General features: G+C 55.9%; 1 protein-coding gene across 4 annotated transcripts in view; it reads right to left on the bottom strand.

The window, feature by feature from the left end:
* CHD5 (chromodomain helicase DNA binding protein 5) overlaps positions 1-17,826 on the bottom strand; it is a 78,525-nt gene that overhangs the window by 32,499 nt on the left and 28,200 nt on the right. For 3 of the 4 annotated variants that reach the window (XM_055382878.2, XM_031013331.3, XM_055382881.2), the window contains exons 7-19: positions 16,581-16,704; positions 14,672-14,838; positions 14,280-14,501; positions 12,142-12,348; positions 11,690-11,901; positions 9,500-9,631; positions 9,299-9,407; positions 7,880-8,071; positions 7,594-7,794; positions 2,183-2,320; positions 1,972-2,093; positions 700-873; positions 188-329 (exon numbers count right to left, since the gene is read on the bottom strand). In XM_055382878.2, coding sequence (XP_055238853.1) covers positions 188-329; positions 700-873; positions 1,972-2,093; positions 2,183-2,320; positions 7,594-7,794; positions 7,880-8,071; positions 9,299-9,407; positions 9,500-9,631; positions 11,690-11,901; positions 12,142-12,348; positions 14,280-14,501; positions 14,672-14,838; positions 16,581-16,704 — 2,142 coding nt within the window. The remainder of the gene's footprint in view (positions 1-187; positions 330-699; positions 874-1,971; positions 2,094-2,182; positions 2,321-7,593; positions 7,795-7,879; positions 8,072-9,298; positions 9,408-9,499; positions 9,632-11,689; positions 11,902-12,141; positions 12,349-14,279; positions 14,502-14,671; positions 14,839-16,580; positions 16,705-17,826) is intronic. The other variant, XM_055382883.2, reaches the window with a different exon arrangement.

The following is a 17,826-nucleotide window of genomic DNA, read 5'->3' as shown; positions in this document are numbered from 1 at the left end:
CAGCACCTACCAGAGTGGCCACAGGCAACCTTCCATGATGGCCAGGGAAACCTACCATGGCAGCCACAGAGATCGCCACGATGGCCAGGAGAACCTATCACAGTGGCCACAGGGACCTACCATGGCGGCCACAGGCACCTACCACGGCGGTCATGGAGAAGCTGCCATGATGGCCGGGGAAACCTACCACAGCAGCCACAGGGAAGAGGTAGGGGTGGTTGCAGCACTTTTTCAGGTCCATCATGATGTTGAGCAGCGATACTTGGTTCCCGCCCCCCTTGGAGTTCAGTGCCTCAAAGTTCCGTGTGAGGATGAACTTGTAGTACTTCCTGCAGCAGGGCACGAGGAAAGGCAGGCTGGGTCAGACTCGCCTCCGTGAGGGCTCTCTCTGCTCTGCAGCGGGGCTGGAAGCTGGTGGCCAAGCACCCATTTACAGAGAGACCCAAGGGACCCCCAAGAGGTGAAGCCACCGGCCTGGAGTCCCCCTGCAAGTGACTGGGGGACACTGCCAGCACTCAAGCAACCCAAACTCTGGTCACTAAAACCTGAGAAGAGGCCCCACGAAGAAAGTGTATGCAAAGCATTAGCCGAGACCTCAGTGAGGCTGAAGAACCCTCCACCCACCTGGGAATCGACCCAGGAGACCAGCCCAGGGGAAAGGGCGAGCACAGGCTGCTCCAGGGTCAGCCCACCACTCACTTCTGCATCTGGCTCAGCTCCACCCGGACAATGAGCTCGGTTTTGGCCGGCATGTTCTTGAACACGTCAGCCTTGAGCCGCCTGAGCATGTGCGGCCCCAGCAGGTCGTGCAGCTTCTTGATCTGGTCTTCCTTGGAGATGTCAGCAAACTCCTCCAGGAAGCCCTCCAGGTTGCTGCAACAAAAAGCTGGGATAACAGCCAGGAGCAGAGGACCGGGGCAGGGGAGGCAGGGTGCAGAACGCCTAGCCCATGTAGGCCGGCTGGCTGGTGAACCAGGGAGCCCTGGCATTGCCCTGGATATCGTCTCAATTTCTGTCTAAGCCTGTGTCGCTTCCACACATCACAGCCCTCTTTTCCTCAGCCACACTGGACACCTTTCCATCCTCAAAACCGTCCTGGACAGGAGCTCTCTATTACCCAGATAACAAATGAGGAAACTGAGTCTGATGAGTGCCCGAGTTGATACAGTCCAGCTGTGCCAAAACCGGCCCTCAAATCTACATCTCCTGGTGGCTCATGCCTGTAATCCCAACACTTTGGGAGGCCGAGACGGGCAGATGACCCGTCGGGAGTTCAAGACCAGCCTGGCCAATATGATGAAACCCCAACTCTACTAAAGATATACAAAAATTAGCTGGGCGTGGTGACACATGCCTGTAATCCCAGCTACTCAGGAGGCTGAGGCAGGAGAATCGCTTGAACCCAGGAGGCGGAGGTTGCAGTGAACTGAGATCAAGCCACTGCACTCTGGCCTGGGTGACAGAGTGAGACTCTTTCTTTAAAAAAGAAAAAAAAAACTGCATCTCCTGATTCCAAAATCGACACTGTGCACCCTGAACCCCCATTCTGAGCAGGCAAGTGGAGGTAGGTGAAGATGAGGGGGATGGGGCAGTGGGTTCCGGCCACCTGGGAGCTTGCCTCTGCCTCCACCACGGTTGCCCATGTGAGTCACTTGGGCCTCAGTGGAGGGAAAGGCACCTGCCAGGGGAGGCAGTCCAGGAGGAACCCCGGGTGGTCTAGGGCAGGGCTAAGGAAAAGTCGTGGTATTAGCAGCAGTTGATATTTACCAAACATTCCCGTGTGCCCACGCCACCCACCCCAACACCCTGCTCCTGCAGGAGGTCAAAGCGGGGACATTGCTAATGCTCCCATTTTACTGATGAGGAAGCAACGGCCGAGCAGGTCTCACAGCCAGGATGGGCTATTGATCTGTCTTCACTGGGGTCACCCAGCCCCACCACCACCTGCCTAGCCAGATCCAGGTGACTCACTTGAACCTCTCTGGAGTCAGGAAGTTGAGGAGATGGAACAGCTCCTCCAGGTTGTTCTGAAGGGGGGTCCCTGTCAGCAGCAGCTTGTAATCAATCTTGTAGCTGTTTAAGACCCTAAAAAACTGAGGGGAGGAGAGGGGGGTGCGTCAGGGGTCTCTGGGCGGCCCCTCGCCCCGGGCAGCTCTGGGGTCTGGCGGCCAGCGCCACCTACCTTGGACTGGTTGTTCTTGAGGCGGTGGGCCTCGTCTACCACCAGGCAGGCCCACTCGATGGAGCCCAGGATGGCCTGGTCGATGGTGATGAGCTCATAGGAGGTGAGCAGCACGTGGAATTTGATCTGCACTTCTTTCTGGAGAAAAGAGGGGCATTGGGGAGGAGACGGCTGGGAGCAGAGCAGATCACAGTCCCAGGAGACAAAGAGCCAAGAAGGAGGTGTGCACAGGAACCCACAAAGGCTCCACGGAGCCCTGGGCCGGCCAACCTAGGACCAGAGGGGCAGATGCTGGCCACCAAGCAAAGGGGCATCCACTGAGGCTCAGAACACAGCCCTGAGAGAGGGTGGTGTGGAGAAGAAATGGCCTCCGCTTGTAACAGCTCCAGTGAGACAGGGTCTTACTCCCACCCCCCAGCGTGGAGTACAGTGGCACGATCACCGCTCACTTGCAGCCTCCACCTCCCAGGCTCAAGCAATCCTCCCATCTCAGCCTCCCGAGTAGCTGGGACTACAGGCATGCGTTACCACACCCAGCTAATTTTTGTATTTTTGTAGAGATAGGGTTTCACCATGTTGCTGAAGCTGGTCTCAAGCTTCTGAACTCAAGTGAACCGCCCGCCTCAACCTCCCATAGTGTTGGGATTACAGGCGTGAGCCACCACGACCAGCCCTGGCTCTGGGCTTATTACTTTGTTTCCACTCTCACCTCATCCTAACAAAACATACAAGCTCAATTGTGTCCTTTATCCCCCACTCCCCCCAGGGTTATGTTTGTCTTTTGGAGAGAGATCTCTCTATGTTAACTAGGCTGGCTTCAAACTCCCGGCCTCAAGCAATCCTCCTGCCTCAGTCCCCCAATGTACTGGGAATACAGGCGTGAGCTACCACACCTGGCCTTTTATCCCCATTTAAAGCTCACGGGGCCTCAGGCTGGAGCACTCTCCCAGGTCCCCATGGCTAACAAATGGCACAGCCAGGATATGAACAGAGAAAGGGACCCTGCACTTAGGGTTTAATGCCCTGAGGTTGCTGATGTGAAATTATTAATCATTTTATTGTTTATTGTTGAATTTGTGTTTTGTAACAAATATCCCAGGGGACAGTGGAGTGTGTGCTGGGGGCGTGGAGCCTCCCTGGGACAGGTTCTCATTCCCTGCTCCCCTGCCCCTGCCTGGTGACCACTGTCCCCCTACTCCCCCTGGTGGGGGCCTGGACCTGGGTGCTGGTGAGGAGGGGGAGCCAGGCACCCGGTCTATGCACCAAGTTCCAGGACAGGGCCTGGTGCCTGTGAGGGTCTGCACTCTCCCAGTGAGGATCCCCACACCTGAAGGAACACGACTTTACAAAGCAAATTTAGGCCAGGCACAGTGGCTCCCGCCTATAATCCCTGCACTTTGGGAGGCTAAGGTGGAAGGATCCCTTGAGGCTAGGAGTTGGAGACCAGCCTGGCCAACATAGCGAAACCCCATCTCTACTAAAAAATACAAAAATCAGCCAGGCGTGTTGGTGGACATCTGTAGTCCCAGCTACTCAGGAGGCTGAGGCGGGAGAATCACTTGAACCCAGAAGGCAGAGGTTGCAGTGAGCCGAGATCACACCATTGCACTCCAGCCTGGGTGACAGAGTGAGTCTCTGTCTCCAAAAAAAAAAAAAAAAAAAAAAAAAAAGCAAGCAAATTTAAAACACCTTAGCATGTTGACAGAGACCACAGAAGAAAGGAAAAAGCTGTCTTCCTGCGAGCCCTGCATTTTCATTTTGCACCGGTCCCCCCCAGTGATGTAGGCCTGTCCTGTGCTGCACCAAGCCTGCCTCTCCCAGCAGCCCACATGCCCGTGAGAGAGCAGAGAGGGCCGAGGATGCCGTGCAGCACAGGCTTTGCCTGCACGTGGCACCTGGGTTTGCACACAATCTTTTAGCCGAGCATCGGTCTCCTCGCCTATCTAGGTGAAGAATGCTATGAGAACTCAAAGAGCTAAGTCTGTTTCTCAAAAAACCAGAAATAGAATTACCATATGATCCACAGTTCCACTGCTGGGTGTATACCCAAAAGACATGAAAGCAGGGACACAAAGGGATATTTGCACACCCATACTCCTTCCCATCAGCGTTACTGACGACCACTAAAAGCCAGAAGCAGCCCAAGTGCTCATCAACAGATGAACAGATAAACAAAATGTGGTCCATCCCTGTGATGGGGGTTCTCCAGCCTTGGAAGGAAATTCTGACCCGTGCCACAACATGCATGAACCTCAAGGACGTTCTGCTCAGTGAAATGAGCCAGTGACAAAAAGACAGATGTTTCCCGATTCTACTCATATGAAGTACCCAGAGTAGTCAACCTCGTGGAGACAGACAGTAGACGGGTGGCTGCCAGGGGCTGGAGGTGGTGGGGATGTTCACGTTTAATGGGGACAGTTTCCATTTTGCAAGATGGAAAGAGTTCTGCAGACTGGCTGCATAACGATGTGAATGTACTTAACACTAATAAACTGTTTTGTTGTTGTTGTTGTTGTTGTTGTTTTGGTTTTTTTGAGACAGAGTTTAGCTCTTGTTGCCCAGGCTGGAGTGCAATGGTGCTCACTGCAGCCTCTGCCTCCCAGGTTCAAGCGATTCTCCTGCCTCAGCCTCCTGAATAGCTGGGATTACAGGCACCCACCACCACGCCTGGATAATTTTTGTATTTTTAGTAGAGATAGGGTTTCACCGTGTTGGCCAGGCTGGTCTCAAACTCCTGACCTCAGGTGATCCACCCGCCTCAGCCTCCCAAAGTGCTGGGATCACAGGGGTGAGCCACCGCGCCCGGCTGTTTTTTTTTTTTTTTAAGAGACAGAGTCTCACTTTGTTGCCCAGGCAAGAGTACAACAGCTATTCACAGACACAATCACGGCGCACTACAGCCTCGAACTCCTGGGCTCAGGCAATCCTCCTGCCTCAGCCTCCCTAAGTAGCTAGGACTACAGGTGCACACCACCATGCCCAGCTGAACTGTACTCTTAAAAACGGTTAAGATGGTAAGTTTTACATTATGTGTATTTTACCACAACTTTTAACAATAAAATAGAAGAGCCAAATCAGCAAAGTGCTTGGCACACGGCAGGATCCCGTGTGGCTCAGGGGAGGTTCTTTTGCGTCTAATGATCCAGGGGCTCATCCATCTACAAAGTCACCTGTGGGATCATCAATTCATTCACTCATTCAACAGTTTCCGAGCATCTCTAAGAGCCACAGCTGCTAGGAGGCAGTGGAGGAGGCCGACCTGAGGGACTCCGAGGACCTGTGGGAGGATCCACCAGCCCCCAAGGCTGTAGCACTGACATCTTCTAGGGGCCAATGGCTACAAGTCCTCATTCCTCAATGTGGAGAGTGTTTAGAAATGCAGAGGCTCAGGCCAGGTGCGGTGGCTCAAGCCTGTAATCCCGGCACTTTAAGAGGCCGAGGTGGGCGGATCATGAGGTCAAGAGATCGAGACCATCCTGGCCAACATGTGAAACCCAGTCTCTGCTAAACATACAAAAAGTGGCTGAGTGTGGTAGCACGCGCCTGTAGTCCCGACTACTTGGGAGGCTGAGGCAGGAGAATCGCTTGAACCTGGGAGGCAGAGGTTGCAGTGAGCCCAGATCGCACCACTGCACTCCAGCCTGGCGACAGAGTGAGACTCCATCTCAAAAAAAAAAAAAGAAAGAAAAAGAAAAAGAAATGCAGGGGCTCGGGCCCCACCCCAGCACTGCTGGGTCAGAGACTGCGCTTTAACAAGACCTCGTAGGGTTCACAGCACCATGAGACCTCATGCTTATTAACTCACTTGACTCTGTGGGGTGTGTCTGTTAACTCCATTTTGCTGAGAAAACACTGAGACCCAGAGAGGCCACGTGACTTGCCAGAAGTCACACAGCTGGTGCACTGCACTGAATAGTGTCCCCCCAACATTCATGTCCACCCAGAAGCTCTTTTGGAAATAGGGTCTTTGCAGACATAATTAGTTGTCTGGGCATGGTGGCTCAATGCCTATAATCCCCATGCTTTGGGAGGCTGAGGCAGGAGGATCGCTTGAGCCCAGAAGTACAAGACCAGCCTGAGCAACATACGGAGACTCCATCTCTACAAAAAATTTAGAACTTAGCTGAGTGTGGTGGTGTGTACCTGTAGTCCCAGCTCCCGGGAGGTCAAGGCTGCAGTGAGCTATGATCAATCACTGCACTCTAGCCTGGGTGACAGAGCAAGACCCTGTCTCAAAATAATAATAATAATAATAATAATAATAATAATAATAATAGGCTGAGCGTGGTGGCTCACACCTGGAATCCCAACACTTTGGGAGGCCAAGGCAGGCAGATCGCCTGAACTTAGGAGTTCGAGACCAGCCTGGGCAACATGGTAAAACCCTGTCTCTACCAAAATACAAAAAATTTCGCTGGGCATTGCGGCATGTGCCTGTAATCCCGGCGACTCTGGAGGCTGAGGCATGGGAATTGCTTGAACCGGGAGGCAGAGGTTGCAGTGAGCTGAGATCGTGCCATACTGCACTCTAGCCTGGGCGACAGAGTGAGACTCCGTCTCAAAAACAGAATAATAATAATAATAATAATAATAATAATAATAATAATAATTAGTTGGGACCAGGCACAGTGGCTCACTCCTGTAATCCCAGCACTTTGGGAGGCTGAGAAGGGCAGATCACTTGAGGTCAGGAGCTCAAGACCAGCCTGGCCAACATGGTGAAACCCGTCTCTACCAAAAAATACAAAATTAGCCAGCCATGATGGCGCACTCCTGGAGTCCCAGCTACTCAAGAGGATGAGGTGGGAGAACCACTTGAGCCCAGGACGGGGAGGTTGCAGTGAGTCGAGATCGCCCCACTGCACTCCAGCCTGGGCAATACGGTGTCTCAAAAATATAAATAAATAAATAAATAAAATAAGTAGCTAAGATGAGATCATATTGGATTAGGGTATGCCCTACATCCAGTATGAATGATGTCTTTATAGGATGAGAAACAGACACAAAGGGGAAAACCCCATGTGCTAACAGAGGCAGAAACTGACGCGACAACTGTAGGCCAGTGAACCCCTGCCGCCACCAGGAGGCTGGAAGGAGGAAGGAAGGGTTCTCCCCTAGGGCTTTCAGAGGCATGTGGCCCTGCCCTCACCTTGATTTCCAACCTCCAGCCTCCAGAACTGTGACCGAATACATTTCTGCTGTTTGAAGCCACTCCATTTGTGACACTTTGTTTCAGGAGACCCAGAAAACTGACATGGCTGTAACTCAGCCTCTAGGACAAGCCCCTCAGAGCCTGCCGGCCTCGGTAGCCCTCCCAGGCTGAGGGACCCCAAAGGAGTGCACGGCACCCGTGGTCCCTGAACTAGACCGGGGGCCTTCCTACTATCCTTCCAAGGATAGCGAGCCCTCACCTTCATACGGAATACCTTCTTCCCACTCCGAATGGCGTTGTCCTCAAAGGAAAACTCGTTCTCCCGAATCACCGAGCGGCTCTCCTTGTCCCCCGTGTAGGTGACCACGTAGAAGTCGGGCGCCCACATCTCAAACTCGCGTTCCCAGTTGATGATGGTGGAAAGGGGCGCGCTAACCAGGTAGGGCCCTTTGGAGTGGCCCTGGAGAGAGAGGCCAATGTCGTGAGACCACCTGCCCTTGGCCAGGACCAGCCACCCCTCCTGGCCGCCTGCCCCGCCTGCCCACCTCCTTGTAGAGGGAGTAAAGGAACACGATGGTCTGCACCGTCTTGCCCAGACCCATCTCATCGGCCAGGATGGTGTCAGTGCCCTGGGCCCAAGAGAAGCGCAGCCAGTTGAGGCCCTCCAGCTGGTACGGGTGCAGTGTGCCGCCTGTGGAGTCGATGTACCATGGCTGCTTGTCGAACTTGACCGTGGGCTGCAGGGGAGGCAGCGGTTCAGACACGCCCCAGATCCTGGGCCACCAGAGTCCACACTACAGGCCTTTGCACATGCAATTCCTTCTGCCTGGAACACTCTTCCCACTCCTGTCTGTCTTCCTAACTCTTCTCCAGTTCTTGGATGGAACACCTCTTCCTCTAGGAAGCCCTCCCTGACTCCCAGCCTGGCTGAAGTGCTCCCACAGTGTCCTCCCATGGCAGCCCTGTACTTCTCCTATCAGGGAAATTTCCCGACTGTTGAATTCTGTGACTCTGAGCCCAGGTTGTCATCACCACCTTGGTCCTGTTCGCTGCCTCCCCTTCAGCACCACACAGTGCCTGGGACATGGGGTCACTTACTCACCATTTTTTGGATGAACAACAAAACGAACATCCATCTGGGGCATTCGCAACGCCCCCAGTAACTGGCTCCTCCACTGGATCCAGACATTTACTTTTTTTTTTTTTTTGAGAGAGAGTCTCTGTTGCCCAGGCTGGAGTGCAGTGGCACGATCATGGCTCACTGCAGCCTCAATTTCCTGGGCTCAAGGGATTCTCCTACCTCAGCCTCCCTAGTAGCTGGGACCACAGGCACACCACCGTGCCTGGCTAATTTTTTAATTTTTTGAAGAGGTGGGATCTCACTACGTTGCCTCAAACTTCTGGGTTCAAGCGGTCCTCCCACCCCGGCCTCCCACAGTGCTGGGATTACAGGCATGAGCCACCACGCCCGGCCCATTTGCCTCTTGATCCTGCTCCAGGTCACTGGCCCCATGCAGTCCTCCCAATGGACCAGGCCCATCTGCCTTTCCCCAGCATCAGACAGGCACCTGATAGTCCCAGGCCAGGCCCTCCATGTTCTGTGGATACCCACCAAGGGCCCCTAGAAGACAGTGTGTCTTCTGAAACAGCTACCCAGGGCTCACTGGCCCTCGTCTCCTCAGGGCCAACCCAGGGCCAGGCGCTAGTGGACACCCAGGGAGCTCTGCTGAGTGAGTCGTCCTGGGTTTCCTCCCAGGTGAGAGTGGTGTGTAAGTAGCATGTCAGCTGCAGTGTTATGAGGGGCCTTCCAGCTGTCCTAGCCTACATGGGCATGACACTGTCTGCATAAGCCATGAGGGCCCAAGGAAACATCCTTTTGAGAACACCCACCCCCTGCACATTCAAGTCTGAGGTGGGCAGGCCCTGGCAACCCCACCCACTGCTGCCCTACCCTCCCCACTCACATCCACAATGGGCGTGTCCGGTGGCTTCTCCTGCTTGTCGTCCCTCAGTTTCTTGCCCTTCTTGAGCAGCCTCTTGGGCAGCCTGGTGTCTTCTCCCAGCATCAGCTCCCTGGGAAACGGCATTGGAGGCAGGTGAGCAAGGCTCAGCCCAGGAGCAGGTCCCGGCAGCCTGTGCCTAGCAGCCGGATCCCTGCGACCCACCTGTGGCCCCAGTAGGCCTGCTTGAGGTTGTCGTAGTAGGGGATGTCGATGTCATCGATCTCCCAGGTGCACTGGTCGTAGGGCAGGTCTTTCCACTTGATCAGGTAGTGCACGTCCCCCTTCTTGTCAAAGCTGCAACACAGTGAACAGATGTGGGTTGCTCAGAGCAGTGGCCACAGCACGGGTTTGATGAAGGGCACCTCCCAGGATGCAGAGCCATTCACACCCAGGGTCCCCTCGGACGCTGGGCCCAGCCAGGAGGAGGAGACGAGGGCAGAAGCTCCAGGGAGGTGCAGCGGCTTGCCTGGGGCCACACGGCGAATGAGAGGGGGATGTGGCAGAGCTGGAGAGGGACACGGAGGCCAGCTAACAGAGGAGCAATGAGCCAGCCTCCCGCATCCTTTGCAGCCTCTGTGGCAGGGATGAATCCCATTTGTCACAGGGTCTGGATTTTCACAGGAGTTCTGGATTTCTAAGTTGGAAAGTTCTCTTTCCTGCCAATGGACTCAGTTTTCTAACTTAAAATACGCGAAGGACTCGCGCAGCGCCCACGTAGGGTGAGGAGTCATCTCTGCAAAGTAGATAAGGACGCAATTCCTGCATGTGAGGTGGTCTCTTCTGGGGACACAAAGACCCAGTGACCAAGCCCAGCAGCACACAGCTTCATTCTGGCCACCGGGAGGGTCCTCAGGGCCTCCCACCCACCCAGGCTAAGGCAACCAGGTCAGAGGAGTGCTGGAGGGCCGGGCCAGGGCTTGGCTACCCCACACAGCAGTGCCGAGGAGGCACACAGACCCGGTGAGCAGCGGCTGCTGCGGGCCTGGGGCCGTTAAGAGAAAGACCGATCCCCAGTTACCACGGCAACCGATGTTTGTTTGTTTTCCCATACATAATTAATTGTTTTGCAGATTGGGGGAACAAATCTGGGGGAGATTTACCTGCCCCACTTTGGGGCAGAGAGAAAAACTACCATGTATATTTTTAGCATGTAATTTAGTAAAGGTAGAAAACCATGGGCCAATTCATTGCCGGGCTCAGGTTCCCACAGGAACTGACCCTTGAAGGTCATTCTCAGGGAGGCCTGGGGAGGAAAAGGGGGGTGTCCCATAGTTGAAGGGGGCAGCTTTTTCAAATTCCGTGACCCTCCTACTGAAGACCACCCACAGCCAGCCTCTGGCAAGCTCCTGTCACCCGTGCAGCAGCCTGTTCCCTAAAAGGGCCTCAAAGCTCAGCAGATGGGAACCGGGATTGAAATCTGAACATCTGGCTCAGGCTTCTAACCTCTGCTCTACCCAACAGCTGCCTGAAGCCAGAAGCACTGAGTGTCAGAGGCCACCGATCCTAAGCCCCTCAAAAACAGAGGCCACGGGGTAGCTGAGATGGGGAGCACAAGCTCCAAGCTGCCACCAGGCAGCAGATACTCTGGGCCCCACCCCAAGGCCCATCTGTCAGCCACCACCAGTTCTCAAGCACCTCAACTCAAGAATCAGCAGGCATTCCCACCACCCACCAAATCAAAACCAAAGCCCACGGGCCTCCTGCCTCCGGCTCTTTGTGCCAGCCTCCTGCAGCCTCTGATTGCTAAGGCATCCCAGGGAACTGCCAGACTGCTCCAGGAAGAGCTGCTGCTGGGGCACTGGGGGGTGCAACAGTAGCTAAGAAAGCAGGTCCTGCAGTCAGAAAGCATGGGGTTCAAATCCCAGCTCCACCCCGTGGCTGTGTGATTCTGGCGACTTAACCTTGCTGTGCCTATTCTCACATCAGTAAAACAGAGGTGAAAGTAAGACGCCTCCCTCCCAGGGTAGGCAGTGCTCAGTACAGCCAGCTGCTGTAACAAACGCGGGGGAAATGTAGACATACTCCCACACCTCGGGCGTCCCTCGTCCTCAGAACCCTCTTGCTGGTATCAAGCACTAACCCAGCACGAGGGTCCCAACGCCCCAGGGGTGTGAACACGTATGCATGAGTGTGCCGGCATACATGGGACGGCCCCTCCAGCAGGTCAGGCAGATCTCCAGCACTGGGAACCCTGGGCCCTTCCTTGTGCCCCTGCTGTGCCCATATGTGGTTCTGCACGGCAGCCCCAAAGAAAGGGCCCTGGCACCCTGCGCTGCACCCATTTTACAGGGCAAAGAAGCTGACGCGGCCCGGCCCCAGCGATGGGCAGGGTGGCTGCCTGCAGGCACACACCTATGGTTCAGGATTCGGTGAATCATCATCCACTCTGGCTTGATGCCATAGCGATAGAAGCGCTCCTCCATCTTGGCATAGAGGGGGTCCTTGTTCTTCCTCTTCTCGCTCTTGCCGTCTTCATCCCCAGAGCCGTAGTCAAAGGGGGGCGGCTCGTCCATGTCGTTCTTTCTTTGGTAGTTGCGATACATCACCGTGTGGTACAGCTCCAGCTGCTCATGGAGCGGCACAAGTCAGAGAAGGGAGATGGGCCATGGCCCCCTGCATCTCCCTACCCAGCTCCTCTAGCCCCAGCCCAGGCCCCAGGCAGGACAATCCTCCCGCTCAGCACCACCCCAACTCCCAACAGCACCCCTCAGTCAGAGGCGCTTCAGCCCCTTCCCGCCAGCCCAGAAGGGTCCAGGGCTCACCAGGTCCCGGGCCTTAGCACAGCCACCCTCCCGGGCACTCACCTGTAGCTCCTTCACCCAGGAGCAGTGCCAGTAGGACAGCCCTGCCCACTTGACAAAGAACTCTCTCTCGGGGATGCCCTCCAGGGGCTTGGGTGGAGGGAGGCTGGGCTCCACGTCAGGCCCCGGCAGCCCCACCATGAAGGGGGCAGGGGGCTCCGTCCACCTCCAGTGTAGAATCCGCTGGACTTTGCCCTTCAGTGGGGGGCACTGTGGACAGAGAAGGGTCCCCAAGGTGGGGCTCAGCTGCAGGGCCCCACCCTGAGGCTCCCATGACAGCAGGCTGCCATGCAGGCTCCCTCCCATCAGTGCCACTGTCCCCAAGTCAGAACGGTACCACGGTGACGCCATGACATCCACCCCGTCCCCAGGAGCCGCATGAGTCATGCACACAGGAGATGGGCAGTGGGGGTCTGTGAGACCACGTGGCCCTTTCACTCAATGGTGAACTTATCGGCACCCAGAATATCTGAGCCAGCGTAGGTGAGAGTGCCACGTGCATAGGACAGAGGGGGAAACTGAGGCCCACTCGGCGAGGGACAGCAGAGCAGGGAGCAGAACATGAGATTCTGGACTTCCCCTACCTTAGGTCTTCCCATTGCCCCCTGAAAAGAGGTCACATCACTGTGTGATCCCCAAGCACTCAGGGAGCATGAGCCCCATGCTGGAGCCCAGGGACACGGCAGCCCCATCCACCATCCCTCACCCGGGGCAGGGCTGCACCCAGGCACCGTGCGTCTAGGCTGGGACAATGAGGCCCCATCTCTGGCAGCCCACAGACACACTGCAGGGGCCCTGACAGATGCTAGGATGACAGTGAGCTGCTGGCTGGCAAAGGCAAGAAATACAACAGCCACAAACCACACCACCCGGGCCCTGAGATGGGTGGGAGCAACCTTGGCCCTCCAAGGAGGCGGTGCTGAGTCTGACTGGACAGGGTCGGGGGTGACTGATTCAGGGAGACAGCTCTGGTGGGGATAGCAGGTCCCAGCTTTGCTACTACCTGTCCTCAGAAACTCGTCCAAGCCTCCAGAGCCTGCTTTCCCATCTGTAAAATGGCCCACCCCTTCCTCCACCTACCAGATTTGTGGTGCCACATCACACCTGAAGGCATTCTGGAGGTGCAAGGTACACCACACAGCCAGCCTTCCTTTGGCCGTGGTGACAGCAAAGGCCGAGAGGCAGAGGAGGAGGAGGAGGACATGGGAGGCAGGAAAGGCTCCTCCACTGGCTCTTGGGGGAGTGGAAGAGGGGACCCTTCCTACCCAGGCCATGGACCCTCCTACCCCCATCCCAACCCCTCAGGGAAGAAGCTGAGAGGAACCCCACTCCTGCCCCCTCCCATCCCCAGGGCCTTCCATCAATCCTAGGAAAGCACAGAAGGCTGCACCCCTCAAAAGGGTCCTCCCCTGGCCCCTACACAGACACAGACAAGTATGCGCACGGATGCACGCACACACATACACACACACAATGCACACAGGACGGCCCAGGGCTAAAGGCGGCACAGCCCAGGACCTGAGGGGTGGGGGATCTGGCACCACGGGGGGCAGGACAGACAGCTCAGAGCAAGGGGCCTTCCGATGTCTACTGTGATTGGGGGGTGACGGATGGAGGGTGCCCCTTTTCCTGTAGAAACTGAGGCTCCCGCCCTAGGAGCCTCCTGCCCTAGAAGCTTCCTGCCCTCTCCCTATCCCCAGCCTTGGAACAGGAGCCAGGTCTGGGGTGGCTCCAGGAACCTGAATTTGAGTGGACAGTTCTGCCCTTGTGTGGCCTTAGGCAGGTCACTCTGCTTCCCTGAGCATCAGTTTTCTCATCTAAAAAGGGAGTAACATGCCTGGTGCCAGAATACTCAGTAATGTTAAAGGACACTATGATGGATGTGAAGCCCTTGCAGAGCACGTGCTCACTGAACAGTGGTCGCGGTGTTGGCATGATCACCACACCTGTCTGCCTTTCCCTAACACTCATGCCTCCCGTCGAAGCTTTCATCCCGGGCGAAGCTTTGCGGATCGGCTACCGAGGCGGGGCAGGAGCCGGCAGGGGCGGGGCCATTTGAGGAGGGCAGGCCTTCCCCTGGGGGCGGGGCCTGTTCCTGGGGTGGGGCGGGGCGTCCGGCGCGGGGCGGGCGGAACACTCACAGTACAGCGCGGGCAGAGCCATTCACCGTTTGGGATCTCGGGCAGCGGCGGGTTGAGGCAATGCAGGTGGTAGGAGGAGGGGCAGGCGTCGCAGCAGAGCAGCTCGCCCCCGTCCTTGCACACGCGGCAGAACTCCATGTGGTCGTCCTCCTCCTCCTCGCAGCCGCCCTCCTCCTCTTCGTCGTCGTCGTCCTTCGGCTCCCACTGGATCCCCTCCTTCTCCTGGGGGAGGAGGCCCGGTGGAGGCACCCTGGGCGGGGTCCCCGCTCCACCAGGCCCGACTCCCTCCCTCCCCTACAGCATCTCCCCGCATTCTGCCCCCAAATGAGGGCACAGGGGTGGGGGAGCCAGGCGTGGCCCCGCCCCCAGCCCGGGGCTCTGCCAAGGCTTACACAGTGGGGGCAGCTCCACTTGCCCTCGGGAGCCTTCTCCAGCTCTGGGTCCAGGCACACGAGATGGTAGGCCCTCGGGCAGGTGTCGCACAGGATGATCTCCCCACCCTGCTGGCACACCTCACAGTAATCCTGGTGGTCTGTCTCATAGCCGTCACCATCATCAACTAGGGTAAGGGAGAGGCAGTCATAGAAGGCCTCACCCACACTCCCAGCACACAACCAACTGCATCGCCCCAGGCCAGACAGGCACAGAGTAGATGTCTAATAGAGGGTGGATGGAAAGGTGGGTGGGTGAACAGACTGATGGTTGAGGTGGTAAAAGGGTGAGGAGATAGAAGATGGATAAAAGGAAAGAAGGAAGGAAGGAAGGGTAGGAGAGTGGGTGGATGGGTAGAAAGATGAATGGATAAATGGATGATGGATAGACAAATGGATGGATAGATGAATGGATGGACAAATGGATGGATGGATGGATGGATGGATGGATGGATGATGAATGGACGAATGGATGGACAAATGGAAATGGGTGGACTGATGGATGGATGGATGGACAAATGGATGGATGGATAGGTGGATGGAAGGATGGATGGATGATGAATGGACAAATGGATGGATGGATGATGAATGGACAAATGGATGGATGATGGATGGATGGATGGATGGACAAGTGGATGGATAGATGGATGAATGGACAAAAGAATGGATGGATATATGGATAAACCAAATGGATGGATGAATGGATGGACAAATGAATGGATGATGGATGGATGGACAAATGGATGGATGGATGGATGGATGGGCAAATGGATGGGTAATGGATGGACAAATGGAAGGATGGATGCATAGATGGACAAATGGAGAGATGGACAAAAGGATGGATAGATGAATGAACAAATGGATGGATGGGTGGACAAATGGATGATGGATGGACAAATGGATGATGGATGGAGAGAGTGGTAGATGGATGGATGAACAAATGAATGGATAATGGATGGACAAATGAATGGATAATGGATAGACAATGGATGGATGGATGATGGATGGATGGACAAATGGATGATGGATGAATGGACAAGTGGATGGATGGATGGGATGGATGGATGGATGAATGGATGGACAAATGGATGGATGGGTGGATGGATGGACAAAAGGATGGATGGATGGATGGATGGATGGATGGATGGATGGACAAGTGGATGGATGGATGATGGGATGGATGCATGGATGGATGGACGGACGGAGGATGGATGGACGGATGGATGGACAAGTGGATGGATGGATGATGGGATGGATGGATGGATGGATGGACGGACGGATGGATGGATGGATGGACAAAAGGACGGATGAATGGATGGATGGATGGATGGTGGATGGATAGCTGACGGATGGATGGACAAATGGATGGATGATGGATGATGGATGAATGGCTGGATGGATGATGGATGATGGATGAATGGCTGGATGGATGAAGGATGGATGGATAAAAAGAAGGGACTGAGGGAAGGAGGGAGAAGGAGGGATGGGAAGGAAGGTGAGGGGACAGATGGGTGTTAACTGGGTGGGGGGGTGACTGAAGGGAGGATGGCGATGAGACGAAGCACTTCCCTCTCCAGTCACCACACTGCTAATGCAAATGCCCTGGGGTAGCTCCCACCATAGGTTCCTTGTTCTTTCCTTACTGGGACAGGATGCCCCTCCCCAGACAGTAGAAACCAGGGCCGTGTGGGAAACACAGGGGCCCCACCTGGCTGAGACATGAGGATGCCCTACCCCTGCTTCCCACGGGGAGGTTCCATGCCCCCACACATCCACCCGGCAGGCCGAGAACCGTCCAGATGGGGAGTACTACTCGTGCCCCACTACATCCACCCAGCAGGCCAAGAACCCTCTGGAAGGGGGGTCATACTCCTCTTCTTCTTGCGCCTCCTCTTGCTCTTCTTGCCCAGGGCTGCAGAGCATTCGGAGCGCACGGAGGCACTGTGGATGCTGGCGCTGTCGAAGTCCGACTCCTCCCTCTCATCTTCTTCACTCTGCAGGGGAAGACAGGGTCCTGTGATCCCAGGGCTTCACCCAGAAGGCTTCGCTGGCCCAGGCAGTGTGGGGTGGGACAAAGCACAGAAGAGGCTCTGGAGACACAGTGCTCTCTGTGATTCACCTCAGCCCCCCAACACAGCTGAAAACCTCACATTACAGCCTACCTGTCCAGCCCGATGTCCCACCACCTACCCAGAGCCCTGCTCTCCAGCCTCAGACACTTCCCACAATTTCCACCTCTGAACAGCTTCCCAGGCCTTGCCCTCCATCCTGCCAAACTCCTAAACATCCTTCAAGGGGCAGCCCTAGGGACACCTCCTCCAAGAAGTCTTCCCAGAACTCTCCTTTACTGGACCTATTGTGGCTGCCTGTGTGCCAGGTCTGGCCTGTCCTGTCTGACTGGTACATCACGGGCTCTCCACCAGCAAACATGCCTGCCAGGTGACGAGTGCTACAGGACCACGGCCCACTGTGGCTGAGCAGAGGGCCTAGTACACAGTATGTGCTCAACAAATATCTGCTAAGCTGAACTGGACCGTCAGCTCCAGGGCAGGCCACACCTCTCCATGCTCCCCTCCAGACCTAACACTGGCTCCTGCCATGGTGCAGGGAAAGAGCTTCCAACTCCACCCCACCACAGGGCTGGGGTGAGGTGAGGGAGGCAGCTACCTGTGGGGGTAAGGAGGGCGAATGCCCCTCACACTCACAGAGAAAGGGGGGCCCCAAGGCTGAGTAAGACCTGGGCTTAGCGTCTGAGCCTGGGCCCAGAGCTGGCCCTGAGGACAGGAGGAGGTAACTGGGGCTCCAGCTAGCCTGATCCTGCCCACATACCACTTCTTTAGGGTCCAGCCCCCACCCAACTACTCCCCCCGAGAGCAGACCTGGGTGCTGGGCGGCCAGGCCCCACCAGGACAGATCCCTCCACCTCCTGCCCAAATGGAGTTGCAGCTGTGGACAGCAGGAGCCAGGACTGAGCTCCCACTCAGGAGGGTGAGCCAGGGGCGCACTCCCTGCCCAGAGTCCAGGCTAGAAGGGCCCTTGGAAGGATTCAATCTAAACTCCTCATCACACAAACGGAGAAACTGAGGCCCAGCACATCTGCATGTAGGATGGAAGGA

Source organism: Gorilla gorilla, chromosome 1 (genome assembly GCF_029281585.2).
Source record: "Gorilla gorilla gorilla isolate KB3781 chromosome 1, NHGRI_mGorGor1-v2.1_pri, whole genome shotgun sequence".
Lineage (NCBI taxonomy): Eukaryota > Metazoa > Chordata > Mammalia > Primates > Hominidae > Gorilla > Gorilla gorilla.
Note: the sequence above shows the minus strand (reverse complement) of the source record. Positions and strands in the feature narration are given on the sequence as shown.